Source organism: Podarcis filfolensis, assembly GCF_964270895.1.
Source record: "Podarcis filfolensis genome assembly, chromosome: 12".
Taxonomy (NCBI): Eukaryota; Metazoa; Chordata; class Lepidosauria; order Squamata; family Lacertidae; genus Podarcis; species Podarcis filfolensis.
In genome coordinates this window covers 28,549,775-28,564,949 of record NC_139614.1, presented here as the reverse complement: position 1 = coordinate 28,564,949, position 15,175 = coordinate 28,549,775, and the positions used below count along the sequence as shown (strand labels likewise).

The 15,175-nt window shown below is 40.4% G+C and overlaps 1 protein-coding gene across 11 annotated transcripts in view; it reads right to left on the bottom strand.

The window, feature by feature from the left end:
- The window catches only part of THSD7A (thrombospondin type 1 domain containing 7A), a 269,106-nt gene that overhangs the window by 75,355 nt on the left and 178,576 nt on the right, over nucleotides 1-15,175 (bottom strand). For all 11 annotated transcript variants that reach the window (XM_083578447.1, XM_083578449.1, XM_083578446.1 and 8 more), the window contains 3 exons: nucleotides 13,930-14,121; nucleotides 6,036-6,270; nucleotides 4,345-4,460 (listed from right to left, as the gene is read on the bottom strand). In XM_083578447.1, the coding sequence (XP_083434573.1) occupies nucleotides 4,345-4,460; nucleotides 6,036-6,270; nucleotides 13,930-14,121 (543 nt within the window). The remainder of the gene's footprint in view (nucleotides 1-4,344; nucleotides 4,461-6,035; nucleotides 6,271-13,929; nucleotides 14,122-15,175) is intronic.

Genomic DNA, 15,175 nt, shown 5'->3' with positions numbered 1-15,175 from the left:
AACCAGAGCAGTGCACGGAAACTCCATTTACCTTCCCACCAGAGCGGTACCTATTTATCTACTTGCACTTTGACGTGCTTTTGAACTGCTAGGTGGGCAGGAGCTGGGACCAAACAACAGGAGCTCACCCAGTCACCCTAGGCCCTAGGCTCTGTGGTTTAGACCACAGCACCACCTGCGTAAATACACTGTATAGAATAGATTAGCACCTGGTTAAAACCTTCAAGCTTTCTGCCGTGTACATGAAGAGGAATATAGCGTCTTGAAACATATTTGTACATACATGAAAGTTTGGCGAATTAAGGCAATCCCAATATAGTGGTGGCATCAATGTATTTTCCTCAGAGCTTTCTATATGCATCTTTCAAAAAATTCAGACATGCAAGCTTTTTCTAAGGGTTTGTAATATAAAAGCAACACAAACTGAAGTATCAGCCAACTACTGAATCAGTAGTACAGTGCTATATAACAGCCAAAAATACATGGATGCCATAAGACTTTTCTTCTTCATCTCAATGTAGATGGACTTCCCCTTTTCTTCTACTTGATTGTATCTCAGTAAGCTCTTGATCTCACACCCAGTTCATTTGGTGTGTGTGCTATAGTTGTATTACTTCATTTGTTTGTTGTGTATATATATTCTCTTTATTACATAATTGAAAATCTAATTTAAAAAAACTAATTACTGAATCAATACAATTCTGGCCTTGACAAACCATATAAGTAAGGAATTGAAAAACCCAAATTTGGAACTGGCATATGAATTAGGTACACTTACCGTATCTATTATCTGCTCAGAGTAGAGTAGGAATTGGTTTATTGGATTTTAATATTGTATGATTATATGGTTCTAAATGACCCTGGGACCTTGCAATGAAGGGCAGGTAAGAAAACTATTAAATAAATAAATACGTTACATTGAGAACAGCAAAATTCATTGCAGCAGCATTAGAAAAGCATTGAAAACTTACTGATTCAAATTAAGGCTGCAATTGTCGCATGTTAGGTAGATTTATTTTCCCTCTCCGCTGCTATGTGATTGCAATCTTGAACAAATTGGACTGATTCATTATGTTTACTGGCATGCTATTTCCCCCTCCAGTTTACACATTTTAGTATGTAGGGGTTTTTTTAAAAAAAAGAAAGAAGGAAGGAAAGAGCTACACTGCTACTAGAGAACAACAGATGTGCCACACTGTATATTATATTGTATTTGTCCTGTTGAAAGGAGTGTGCTCAGTTTCTCTCCCTCCCATCATATTAAACCTCCCAGGCTCCACATGGTATTTATTCCCTCAAAAGGTTACAAGTTTAATCTGTCTAATCCTTTATTAGTTGGGGAATACTCTAATCAGCAACTAGAACAACGGTAAAAGTGACTTTGTATTTGTCTCTGGCCCCCCAACCCCAACACAGAGCATTAGCTGTGAACTATAAAGAGTATCTTTTCAGGGCAACAATCCCATGCCTTTTGAAAGTAGGTGGCAATGAGTGAGCACCCTACGCCACAGGAGGATTAACACACATGAACGAGGTATTAAATTATTGACTGCAGCTATGATCGTGCATATTAAGATGAATGCTTCCCGCTAAGCTCAAAAAGAGAAAAAGGGATAAGGCAGAAATATCTGGGCAACGTTAAGTCAGTAGGGAAAAAAATGTTCTGTAACTATAATTACAATGCAGGATGTGGAATTGCTACAGAATGCAGTAAGCATTAAACATCTGGCAGTATGTGCTAAAATAAGATACTTATAATTTGAATGTAGTTGTTGGTTCAAACCAAAACCTTAAAAGAAACCACTAGCACCAATCTCTTTTCTTATTCCCATCTTCCAAGAAAATAGGCAAAAGGAAAGCATAAAAGGAAAGCTTTGCTCAAGCATTTTTTTATGGCTTATAAGGAGGGCAGAAGCCACCTGCACCTCTGGACCATGTCCCTAAAGTGCAATTCATCAAATACTGCTATATCACAAACTCTCCATTCATTTAAATGTGGCCTTCCTAGAAGCTTAACTAATACCAAGACAAATCACAAATGCATGGTGAGCTCATAGGAAAAATATATAGACCCATGGTTTTAAACTTTTGGACCTACTAACGTAAGAGGCCCCTGTCTGTTGGATTTCTAATCAAAAGATCAAAAAAGTCAAAAGGGACCAACAAAGTTATTGCCCAGAACACAGAGAATTAAAGAAAGGCAGAGAAGGGCAGTAAGAAAACAAATTGTGAAAGCATTGTTGCAATGATGGCTTTGCACCACACCTGTGCCCATCAAAACAGGATGGTTTTGATGGCCAGGTTTATGCCAGACGGTGAGCGATATGTATGTTTTACATTAATTTTTCCATGTTGTTACTAAGTGCTGTTTTGTACTTCAAGCCCTCAGGCTGGGCAGGCTACAAACAAAGATGCTCTTCAACGTTTATATTGAGCTTCTGGGAGAGGTCATTGGAGGATTTGGGGTACAATATTATCAATATGCAGATGACACTCAATTCTATTTCTGTGTCATCAAAACAGGCTGTGCAAGTGCTAGACTGCTGTGATATTGACCAATAAAGTCATGCTGAATCCCAGCAAAATCCAGGAATCTAGGAATTGGCTGTGGATCCAGGAATTGGGGCTGCACTTAGCGGAAGGAGCAGGTACATCGTCTGGAGGGTAATCCACCTTTTTTACTGGAGCTCCAAATGTCATCAATGATGTGAAGCACCTATGAGTAGCTATGCCTGCTTTGCCAAAACAACCATTCATAGACTATGATAACCTACACTAATGCTACACTAATCCATGTTCTGGTACCTCCTGGCTAAATTACTGTAATGTGCTGTATATAGGACTACATCTGAAGGTAGTTCAGAAGCTTTATAAGTTAGCACTGGCTATTGCAGAATATAGCAGCAAGTATATTGACTGGCTTAGCTTTTTGGAGGCATGTTACATAGGTTGTCTAGAACCTGAACAGGTTGCTTATATGCTACTAAATCCAATTCAAAGCATTCATACTAGCTTATAAAGCTCTAAACACCCAAATATATGAAGCAGCATTCCTCTCTGTACCAGTCCACTCATGTATTGAGATCTACAGGGGAGCCCCTTCTTTTGGTGCCTGCATAAAGGGAAGTTCATTCTTCAGTGACATGAGACAGGGCCTTTCCTGTAGTGGCATTTCACTGGCACCTTGCTCCATCCCTGTATATCTTGTAGTATGGTTTGAGGATGCACCTCCTTTCCCAACATTTTGTGGGGTTCTGAGATGAGGTAGCTAGCTCTAAAATTAGAAGCATGCACTTGCTGTATTACTCAGATGTGATTGTACAAAGTAACCCACTCTGAGATCATATAAGGTAAAGGAAAGCAAAAGGAATGAATAAGATATTATTGAATAAAAAAAAGAAACCTAACTAAGCATAGCAACCGTTGCACAGAGTAACATACAACAGCTTAATCCAGGCGATCCTTAAATACGTGTGATCTCCTGCTCATTTATGGACTCCATTTGTGCAGAGACTTCTCTGAAGGCTTCATTGTCTGGGAAGTTATGAAGGCATGAATGTCGAATTAAGGGACAGGGGTATCCCACGCCTGCCAATGATATTTTGGGGCACAGTATTGCTCTATACGTTGCTCTCTCTCCTTCTGCCACAGTTATACAGAAGTCATTAGGGTTCTCCTGCTATGTATGCTATCAGCACTATTTCTTTCCTCATGGTAAGCAAGAGCAGGGTTTTTTCCCAGCTGGAACTTGCTGGAACTCAGTTCTAGCATCTATCAGGTGGGCGCCATTGCCATTATGAGAGAACAAGGATTCATGGTGATTTTTCTTTTTCGAGAAAAATAGCACTGGGCAAGAGGGCTATTCCTCCCATATCATGTGATAAAGGAACTGTAAAGAGTCCAATGCAGCAAATAGGAGAAAGGTAGTCTTGGTAGAGGCCCCACCACAAGGTGGAGGCCTTAATTTGCCTTGGGCCCAAATCTATATTTAAATATTTGTAATCCAAATCTGATGAGCACCACACAGTAACCATGGTGGATCGAGCTTATTTTAAATAAACATTGGTGACTGAGTGGACACAATCCAGAGGGGATTGAAATTGTTTTGTGTCTCACTGAAATCTTCCAAAGTGGAAACTTCATTACAGTATGGTGCAGGGACAAAAGCCATTTTTGAATATACACCCAAGTTTTTAAACAAGAGTTACATTCTGTGGATCACACCTAAAGCCAAAATTGTGTATAGTCAAAACACATTGGATTCAAGGGCGATTGGGTTTGCCAAAGTCCTTCTTCCCCAGACGCCTGCCCCCTTCCCACCCTCTTTTTGGTTTTTACAATTACCTTCTTGACATGATGAAGGGCATGGTGTCCAATCGCTGTAAGGTGTCACAATGCAGTCTTTCCTACAGGGTAGCAAGCAAGGTCTAACGGTCTCAGGACGAAGGCTTTCAGGACACCTAAAATGGGCAGTGACAAAGGATAGAATGAAAAGTAAGTGGTAGGCCACATTAAATGCAGGCATTAAAAACTATTATACTGGCATGAACATGTTGTCAGGGAGATATATGTGAACTTGGGGGGGGGGGCAGGGACCCAATCAAGAAGGAGTTCAGGAGAACCAGTATTGGGGGAATGGCCCATTTACACTGTCCATTTCCCCCACTTTAACCTTCCCTTACAGATTACTTTCTTTGCATCCCAATAGTACAGGGTGTCTCTCCATTGAAAGCCACAAGAAGGGCTGAATGATGACAAGAGAGCTATTCCACCTGATTTTCAGTTATCACAGGGAGGTACCAAAGGAATTCTGCTCCCTATGTATTTTTTAGCAATACCAAAGTTGTATAATTTGTCATATCACCAAACCTATCACATAACTGAGTGTGGGTGATTCCTTGTTCTGTGATGACCAGGAGCTTGGATGAAATTATATGTGTGCGTGCATGTACACACACACACACACACACACACACACACACATGAACTAGCTATGTCATGGTAGAAATTTTTTATCTGAAATCAGAACTCTTCTTTTTTTGTGTGCATGAATAGGAAGAGGAATCCACATCTATTCAGTTCCTGGGGAACACATGACACCCTCACCATCCATGAGGTGAGCTGCAATTTCACCATGTGTCACTGATTATCAAAAACTTTGAACAAAATTTACATTATATGGTGGATCTATTGTCTTGTCCCTACCACAGCTGGTCATCTGACCATGCTTTAATGACCCATATTATTTATTTAATATATTTATTAGCCACTTTTTTCCAGAAAGGTGAACTCAAAGCAAAAACAAAAACATTAAAAGCAAGTGTAAAAACATCCTAAAATGCTCACCAATAACATATAAATAAAAATGCTTGGTCATTCAATGTCGATGCCTGATTTCATCTAGTTTATACATTTGCATTTAGTTGCTATCTTGCCTTTAAAGCAAGCTACTGAGATTATAGCTCTATAGCTATATCCGTCCATTCTCTCCTCTATTTATGGCTTTCCACCTTATTCAAGGTCAAATTGAACTGAAGTAATATAAGCTGAAGTCTGTTACTTTGAAAGTTACGCCAATAATATTGATCTTGTCATATCACAATAATCCTTCCTATTAAAAAGAGTTTAAAACATGGTTCTCATTTACACTTTCACGTACATCTCCTCCTATTTAAAAACTTATTAAGTAGATTAACATGGTGGTTCAAGGGATCAAGCAACATATTTCTTTTTGCTTCACAAGATTGTACTCCTTATATACCGTCATTAACTTATTATTTGCATTACTCAAACAGCAAAATGTAAACATTATGATCTGTTATGCAAATTTGGAAACAAAGAACAATTCTGAGAGACGTTGTGATTGCATGAGCTGGAACTCAATTGTTACGTTCATTTTTATTATAAATTCAGACAAAACACATTTTAGTAGGCTATGTTATAATGGAGCTACACAGAGAAAAAATGAAAAGGGCAAATAATTAGGAGGTTTGGCCAATCAAGGTTTTGAGTACCAGAATTTCTATTATATTTACTTTTTGGGTCCAACTTGTCCCACGTTGACCCTCAAACAGATGACTTTCCTTGTTTGCATCCCAACAGCACAGGTGGCCTCTCCATTCCAGCCTGCAGAAGAATTGAATGCCGACACAGAGACATCCTCTACACACTGTCCCCAAGGTCCTGTTTGCCAGTGATACACTGTGCATGGATGTTCATTGCAGCTCCGTGTTTCCTGCAGCAAACTGCTGTTTGGGCACTGAAGTCCTCCTGGAAAAAGCAAGCGCACAGTGGCAGGGGAAGAAAATCATTGCGACGATAATTTAGGAAAAACAAGCTCAATAAACAAACTTGGTTTTCACTTCTTTGTTCTCAGGGTATGAAATTTAAATGAAGGCAATGTGTTGATATACAGGGATGAGGATCACAAACTCCCATCATTTCAGGCCACAGTCTAGGCTGGCTGAGGCTGATGGAAGTATCTGGAGGGCAACAGGTTCCTTTCCCTGTACTATGTCATAGTTCTCGCTGTGTTAAGCCTACAATTCTTTGGACTGTGATACTTCAGACTGCAGGTTAGGGGCTCTCACATGTCTAAATGCTCCTCTATATAGAAAATAAATCAGCCCTTGCACACAAAGAAAACTAAGGATGAAAGGTTCCAGCCTAGCCTTCTCCCTGAAATCTAGTTTTCTATGGGCAGGTGTTAGTTTTTAATAGAGAACATTCAATCATGTGGGCCCTCACCTACAGTTTGAATGACACAGCCCAAATAAAGGTTTACCCCTTCAAAACTAGTCTAGGCCTAAGACCCAGGTTTGGATGTAACGTATCTTGGCTTATTAATAGGAAATATGCATCATTGTGCTCTCATATTCCACTCCTTCTCTACTGCCCTTCTCACTCAGTGCACAATTGAAAATGCCGAGAGCAACGAGGAATGATTAAAAGAGCTGGACATGTTTAGCATGAAGAACAGAAGGTTAGGGTAAGGCATGGGCAGGATGGTCTTCAGACATCTGAAGGGCTGTCATAAAGAAGACTGAGAAGATGACAGGACCAAAACTAGACTGAAATTGCAGGGAAGGAGTTTTCAGGTTGACCTTAGGAGCAGCTTTCTAATGGCAAGAGCTGTTCAACAGTGGAACAGACTACCTCAGCAGGTGGTAGGTCATTCTTTGCAAAGACTGGGTGGCAATCTATTGGTGATCTATTAGGATGAACTTTGGCTATTTACAAGCAGTAAGTATATTTTGCAACTCAGCAAGTTGGGAAGATGAGAACATATTTACTATTCAGCACTGAACCACCACCCCCTTAAAGAATTTTATGTCAGCTGGCCAGAGGGCATGCTGGGTTCTTATCCAAAAGCTGCTTAATACTAACTGTTATTATATCTAGTGTATAATGTCAAAAGAAATAAAACAAAAATCCAATGCACTTTAGTGGTTGAGACCAGCAGTTCCAAAACACACACACACACACACACACACACACACACACACACACAGTGTGCACATGCAACTTTTTAAAAATTAAGAACCCAGAGAGAAACTAGCTGGAAGAGTCTTTGAGAAGCGGTTGAGGAGGCTTCTCGCCATTGGGGGCTCTGGATGTCTGCCTCCGAATCTAGCCCTAATAGGCCTGGAGGCAAATGAGTAGAACCGTGGGGACTTATTATGCAAGACTACAACAAACCATGGGTTAAAACTGCACATACAATTGTCTACTTGGGCTAGACATAGTGGCTGTAGAGGCATTTGGTATTAAAACTTACACTGTGTGTGTATGTATTATAGCGTCAGCCTTCCAAAAAAGAGAAAAGGCCAAGAATGACAACATTCAGGAACCAGTGAGAAGGCCAACATTATTCAACTGACTACTTCAAAGGAGGTCCTACCATGCCATTGCCAAACTAGAATTGATCAGTAAGTTAGTTTAGTACTAAACAAATAAAAACAAAGAACGAGGCTTTGCCTTCAGTTAGCACAACAAAGTTAGAAGGCTGTGTTATCTCCAAAATCCACTGCCGTGAGTGGTCACTGGGCTTGTGTTGTATACATTTGATACAGAAACATCACAGGCACCTTGCAGTTTATGGCCTTTTGGCCACATTTCTTTATTCCCCCCCCTGTACCTATCTTTCTCTCTGTGTATATAAATTCAGATATATCTGAACACTAATATACTCCATGCAACTGGCAAAGAAGTTGCTGGGCCATAAATGTCAAAGAATAAAATAAAAATCTGTTTGTTTCTAAGGTGCCACAAAACTCACCGGGTGTTGTTATTAACTAAATTACCGTATTTTTTGGCCTATAGGACGCTGCGGAGCACGCCCCGTGCTTCGGGCAGATGTTTGCAAGCCTTGCGCGCCCGGCGGAAGGTCCCGCGGACTCGCAAGGCTTGCGGGCGGCAGCCTGTTCTGGGGGCTGGGGTCGGGGGAAGCTCGAGCTTCCCCCGCCCCAGCCCTGCGGCTGGTGGGGGGGAAATAATTTTTTAAAAATTCCCCCCCCAAAAAAACTAGGTGCGTCCTGTGGGCCGGTGCGCCTTGTAGGACGAAAAATACGGTATTGCTTTTCTCCCCAGATGTGGATCTCTGTGTCTATGTCCATTACTGCTCCCCTTTCCAAGTGCTACATTCAGCTAAATGTTTATTGGCAAACAGTCATGGTTCAGCCACACATGAGAACAGGTATATGTTAGAAGGCTTCCAGGACACGATTCTTCAAGGTAATAGATATTTTTGGTTGATTCTGAGGTCTGCTTACACTTTCTGAGTCCATGGGTGTTAGGGTTGCCGTACATCTGGATTTTTTTGGACATAGCCGGCGTTTAGCCCCCTTAGGCAGCTTCCAGGCTGAAATATCTGGGAAAATCTGGACATATGACAGCCCATGTCGCAATTTTCATTAAAAATAGCTCAAAAACTCAATTTTCTTGTTGGGATTTTGCAAAAACAAACAAACAAATACCTCAACAACTTTGGGCAAAACCAAAAAGCTCTGGATTTTCACTTTTTGAAATATGGCAACCCTAATGGATGTGGAAGTCATCAATGTAGTCCCTTACCCAGGAGCACTGTTATAAATCTCAGAACTGCTGCTACTTTATACAGCAATGAAGTTGTAAAAACACAGCATGTCTTTGATCTCAACAGGACATGGTTACAAGTAAATGTGTTTAGAACTGCATTCTATGTCACAAGTGACTGTAACAAGCAAGTAGAAAGGACTAGAGATATAACCAGGAGAACTTACATTCAACAGTCTTAGAGGATAGCACAATCTTTCTCTTACATATATGGGATGCTAACCAGTGACTTTTGTATTCAACTAATTAAAATTAATCGGTCTCAACACCCATTAGCAGCTGAAGGAGCACACCCATACAACCACACTGAATGTTAATTGGAACTATGTTGCTAATCTGCTATCAAAGCATTAATTGATTCATTAGAGTAGTTAATCGGCCAAATGCTTTCAGGCCTAAAATTACTTTGGTGATAAGACTTCAGAAAAAGCTTCCTTCAAAAAATATATAATCCAGGCAGGAATAGACAAGACTGTAAGGAGGTTCATGAACCAGCCATTTAGATTTCAGGCAAACAAGACTAAAATGGGAGATTTGAATCAAATGCATACACACTATAGAGAGTGCTGAAGAACTCAATGCCTCTTTGATTTCTGGTCTGAAATACAGCTCATTCCCAACAGTAAACCTAAGCAGTGTCAGGAACTAAGAACCAAACCTAGAGTGGGAGATATAGGAACTTGCTTTAGACTGGAAAAGCAGAATGTGGAAAGGTGGAGGGGAGGGTTAAATTGCCATGAACTGGCAGAATGACGGGCAAGGAAGAAGAGGATCCCTGCGAGGGGTACAGCGGGGTCTGGGACACACCAGGGCAAACAGGGGGCAGGGAAGGGAGTACTCACGGGGCAACAGAGGATGGCAAGAGGATGGGGGTCAGTGCACAGGAAGCAGAGCAGCAGAACCCATCACCAGAGGGCCCCCTGTCTTCATGAACATGGAAGGCTCCGAAGTGTAGGAAGCAGCAGGAAGGGCACTCTAGGAGGCTGAGTCAGGCAAGGGCCCACAGCTCAGCTCCCTAGATGGCCAGGTGGGCCTCGCTAGCTCTGGGAAGAGGTGTGTTATTCCTCAGCTGGAGGAGGCTTGGAACAGGTGAGGGTCATTTGCCTCATCAAGCCCAAGCTAAGCATTTGTAACAGATGACCACACACCAGGATATCTGCAAGTAGATATGGCCATGTATAAATGTGAAATTTGTTCAGTTCAGCATTTGTAGCATTATGCTGCTCACTGTCTTTCTAGATTTTCAGGCTACGTTTTTCATGATCTCTGGAATAAATTAGCTTGATGTCTGAGAGCAGATCAGCATCTCTTTTTTTTATCAATTATTTAGTTGTTGTTTTTCCAAACAAGCAGAGAATGAGATGCAAGTACTTGACTGTATCAGGAAAAGTTTCCACACTGAGAATTTCTTCCAAGTTACAGATAAGCCTTTGCTTTGGGAATGATGACAATTTCCCTCCTCAGTTATCGGATTTACATAAACATATCCCCACTACTATTTTACATAGCCAAGCTACTTAAGCATCTACAACTGAAATGCTTCCAGCCCAAAGGGCTTTTCTGCTGACAATCGAGATTAGGCATGTGTTGGCAGTGCCCAAACCAGCGTCTGCATCCTGGCATAGTTCTCCCAAATCCAAAAATCTATTCCCCATTCTACCTTCCAAGAGCTGCACTAATTTAAATTTGGCTTCCACTATCTCCCAGAGAATCACTGCTGAAATTCAGCAGTATATTTGGATACATGAAGGGTTCCAAAGTGGGATACCAAAAGGATGCTTTTCATGCCCAGTGCTTTAACATAAAGGCATTTAAAGGCCTAAGTTTCCATTTTTAAATAGCCTCTGCATGTCCCTCATGCCCTTAACTTCATGAAAATTTAAGCACCAAGCATGGAACATTTCAGGAGCTGATTTGTGTCTCATAAATCATGGAGCCAAAGAACCCATGCCTGGAAAAGTCAAAGTCTGTTCAACAAGCTTTTGAAAAATTGATTTATAGCTTGCCATATGCCAAGGACTTGGTAGGTGGAGAAGGTAACTGAAGTGTTGAATTATAGAGGTGGATTTGTGCCCCTCAATGGTCCCCTAGTAGAACAGGTCAGATAAGTGGCCCAAGCACAGCAGAAGAAGGAAAAGTGGAACTTAATATTGTAAGATATACTTTAAAGTACATATATAGGACTAGTATGCATGTTACGTCAATCCATAGTTAAACTAAACTATGGTTTAAATGTGAACATGTAGTAGTATCCTGCTACACATTGCTAAAACTGTAGGTACTTTGTTCCTCCTGTGCTCCTGCTCCTGCCATGCTGCCGGGAGCTAAGCCATGGTCCACCTTTCCATAATGTCTGAACCCAGGCTTGCTTTTCTCCAAATAAACCAGAAATGGTAGTCAAGGTTTGCCCTTGGCTTGCCACTATCCCATAAAATATAAGTGATTGTGATCGTATGTACAACAAGATGGCTGCCCCCATGATGTACTAATGTGTTTTTACCTGACAATGCAGAGATGTTGCGCTTTGAAGCTTCTCCAAGCAGTGTAAGTGTTTAAGCCCCCAAAAAGTGGGGGGGAAGGGAGAGAGCAAGCCCTGGATGGTCAAACCAGCCCTCAGAAAGGTTTGTAGAGCTGTGAACTAAACCACAGATCTAGGTTTTGTTTTGAGGACTGGTTTGACTGGATCAATGAAGTGGGGCTCACAGCAAATCCTAGACTGAATCAAAATTATTTGGCATCCCTAACGTTTACAACTTTTAAGCTTCTTTAAAATTTGCTCTCCACCAAAGGGTTCATGTTGACCTCTCATCATTATCTTCTTTGCTAACTGAGTTGTGGACATAGAGAGAAAAAACCTGTTATGGGAATCCAAATCTGGTAATGCTCTCCAGGAGGTTGCTTCCCACTGAAACATTGTATGTCCTGCTGGAATTGCTTAAACAATGCTGTGCGTTGCTGAAGGTGAGGAGACAGCCATTCTCTGTCAGGCAGTACATGGCAAAATTGCATAATGGATTTACTGGCATGGTGGTGACAAGAGATTTGATTGAAGTGAAACCTAAATATTATAATCTAAACTGATACAGTTTCAGTTCGGAATTTAATCTGAGAAGTGAAAGTGACATGTCAGCTACTTTGAAAATGATATTACAGTTCTGGAGGATGTTTTATTCATAAATGTTATGCAGTCCCTACAGTCCAAGTAAATCCGTTTAATCACACATGCAACTATTTTTTTTTAATAAAACTTACTCTTCGTACATGTGTCATGCTTTTTACATGTTGTTCCCAGAAGGTTCCCATGCAGAATATTTGTTCATTATTTATGCATTGCATTTGTATCCTGTCCATCCAGCAAAGTTCTCTGGATAGTTTACATAAAGACACAAATCATATAAAAGACTGCTTAGCTTCAAGAGCCTCCAGATCATTCATTGGGACAAATCACACATGCACCTTTCACAGCCAAGAACTCAAGCATTTCCCATATGTACTCAAAAGTCTTTTGAAGCCTTTTCCGCTCTTACTTCTCTAAAAGGGGCCTGTATGCCAGAAGTAACACATCTTTCAATGATCATCACAATATAAAGCACAACAGTATAAATGCAGCCACCACGAAGGATGTAAGAAGTAAGCAAACTCAAAAGCCTAACTTTCAGCATGCTTTCTACCTTTCTCCATCAAAGTTTATTTTTTTGGCTTTGTTTTCTTTTTGCTTAACTTCTCTTTACTTGGGACCAGGCTTTGTGTTCACTTCCAGACACTGAGACTACACTCTAACAAAAAACGTTCAGTTTAACATATCGTATTAAGGACTTTCTATGTTCCCGTGCTCCAAAATGCTGAGAAATTATAGCTATTGATCACCATGCCCTTGACAGGAGTGTTATTTTGGCAATATGAATATAGTATAGAGCTATACTAATATTATGAACCTGTCCTGTCGTTCATTCTGGCTTTACCACTCCCTTGGACCTGGATGGCTATAATAAAACTCTTGTTTGTGTATGTGGCCCATGAAAAATTAAGTATATACAATGGAACTTCTGTTTTCCAAGTGGCACCGGCAAGGGGCACTCCACAAAACCAGGATGCAATTAACGAGGGATGCCTTCCACAAAGACTCCAGCAAAAAAGAAAGGGAACTGCGCAAACCTTCACATGGCTATGTCTTGGCAATGTCCAGAAGCCATTTTCAAGGTTGTGGTGTCTGCAAAGTCCATTTAGAAGCAGGCCTTTCATGGCAAGGTATTGATGTTGAATGGCTTGGAGGTACTATTCTGATTTATATTAGAACTAGAATTTGCTTTCTTACAGTTAACTCAGCAATAGAGTAGCTGCTTGTGTATCTATTATATCAATTACAAGCAGAACCCACAAACGGCTTATGCATGTCGTTTAGCTCTGTGCAGAACACCTTAATTCATGGATGTCATTTGCATGCCAACCACCCAAACAACATAAAAGACTCTAATCTTATTTGTTTACAACACTCTGAGACCTTGCACATGTGCACATGTAGCATCAGAGTCCCTAGTCCAATTTAATTTGAAAATGGGAGCTTAAAGGAAATTTTAAAGGAAATCTATCTAAAACAAAACAAAAACCCACCTTATCTCAAAATGCACTAAAACAAATACTAACAATGTAAAACATAGTTAGAAAACGCAGAGCAGTATTTTTAAAATACCAACAGTAGTGCAGAATCGTATTAAAGACAATGTGTTAAAGCTGCACTTTCCTTCTAATCGTCCCCTGTTATTTCTGCAAATGTTTAAAAGGTAACATTAAGAATTCATAATAATATGCCAAGGCGTCTGAAAGGAGTGACCTTACCTTCACCTGCATATGCCAAAATGGAGCGAGCACGCATCTGTTTTCCTTCTGTGGTTTTGCCAGAGCAGGTGTGTGAGCAGGAGGACCATCCAGACCATGTGCTGAGTACACAATCCTTTGGGCATGGAACTTCGCAGACGATGGGGACTGGATAGATAGCATCTCTGCACAGCTGTCTATCAACCTCTTCTCCTGGGAAAGAAAAGGCCAGTAGCAGTCTATCATTGCTAATTTAACTTAAATTGAGCAGTCTTAGTCCAGATGGGCCTACAAATAAATTAGATTTCGTTGTTTTGTAAAAACAAAGTAATCTGATTAGTTATCAAAGTGATTGTGTCTCCGTGGCTTGATGCTATTAAGAATATGCTAAAATCTTAAAATGCCCTCATTAATTTGAGGTTGAGCTGAAGTGGTGATGAGAGAAAAGTCCATATTTGCACTGTGAAAGGATGAGACTCAGTGTTAGCAAAGAAACTGAATTAAAACAACAACAACAGAAGAAGAAAAATACACCCTTCTTTAAAACAGAGTACCACATTTCAGGTTAGGAATTATTTTACTGTGAATAGTAACTATTAGGGGTGGGCAACTGTCAATTTCAGTTTCTCTCAATTTCTCATTTTTCCAAACTTAAATCCAGCTCTCCACATTTCTAGGTCAAGTTTGTGATTTTTCTTATAGTCCTCATGAAAATTCACCAGCATTTTGTTGCAAATTTCTCCTAACACACATATTATATTCAATTTTGCCCAAAATGCACATGTTTGCAAAGCAATATTCCTTAATATAATACATTTTTGAATGCTTTAAAAAATAATATATGCATTTTAGGCACATTGTACCTTAGTATATGCATTTTTGTACACCTTACTTGGCTGCAGAACTGCTTTGCAAAATTCAGAAAATCATGAATTTCAAAGGATGTATTTGTTTCACATCTTGTTTCAGAAAGTAAGAAATAGGTAAGTTCATTGGGGGGACAACTAAAATTAGTTTGCTCTGCCTCTCATTGACTCAGGCTCCACCTACTGTTTGTCTTCCTGCCTTCTGCCCCACCATTCCCAATAGTACCAGCCGCCACTAGAAATGAATCCAATTTCTCCCTCATCCTTAGTATCTATACAATTGAGACAGCAGTAACAGCAACTCCTTACAGTGCAATCCTATGCCCGGTACTTATATCTGAGTGTGTATGCATAGGATTGTAATATAAATTATGATAAATTACATGAAAGTCACTGGGGCA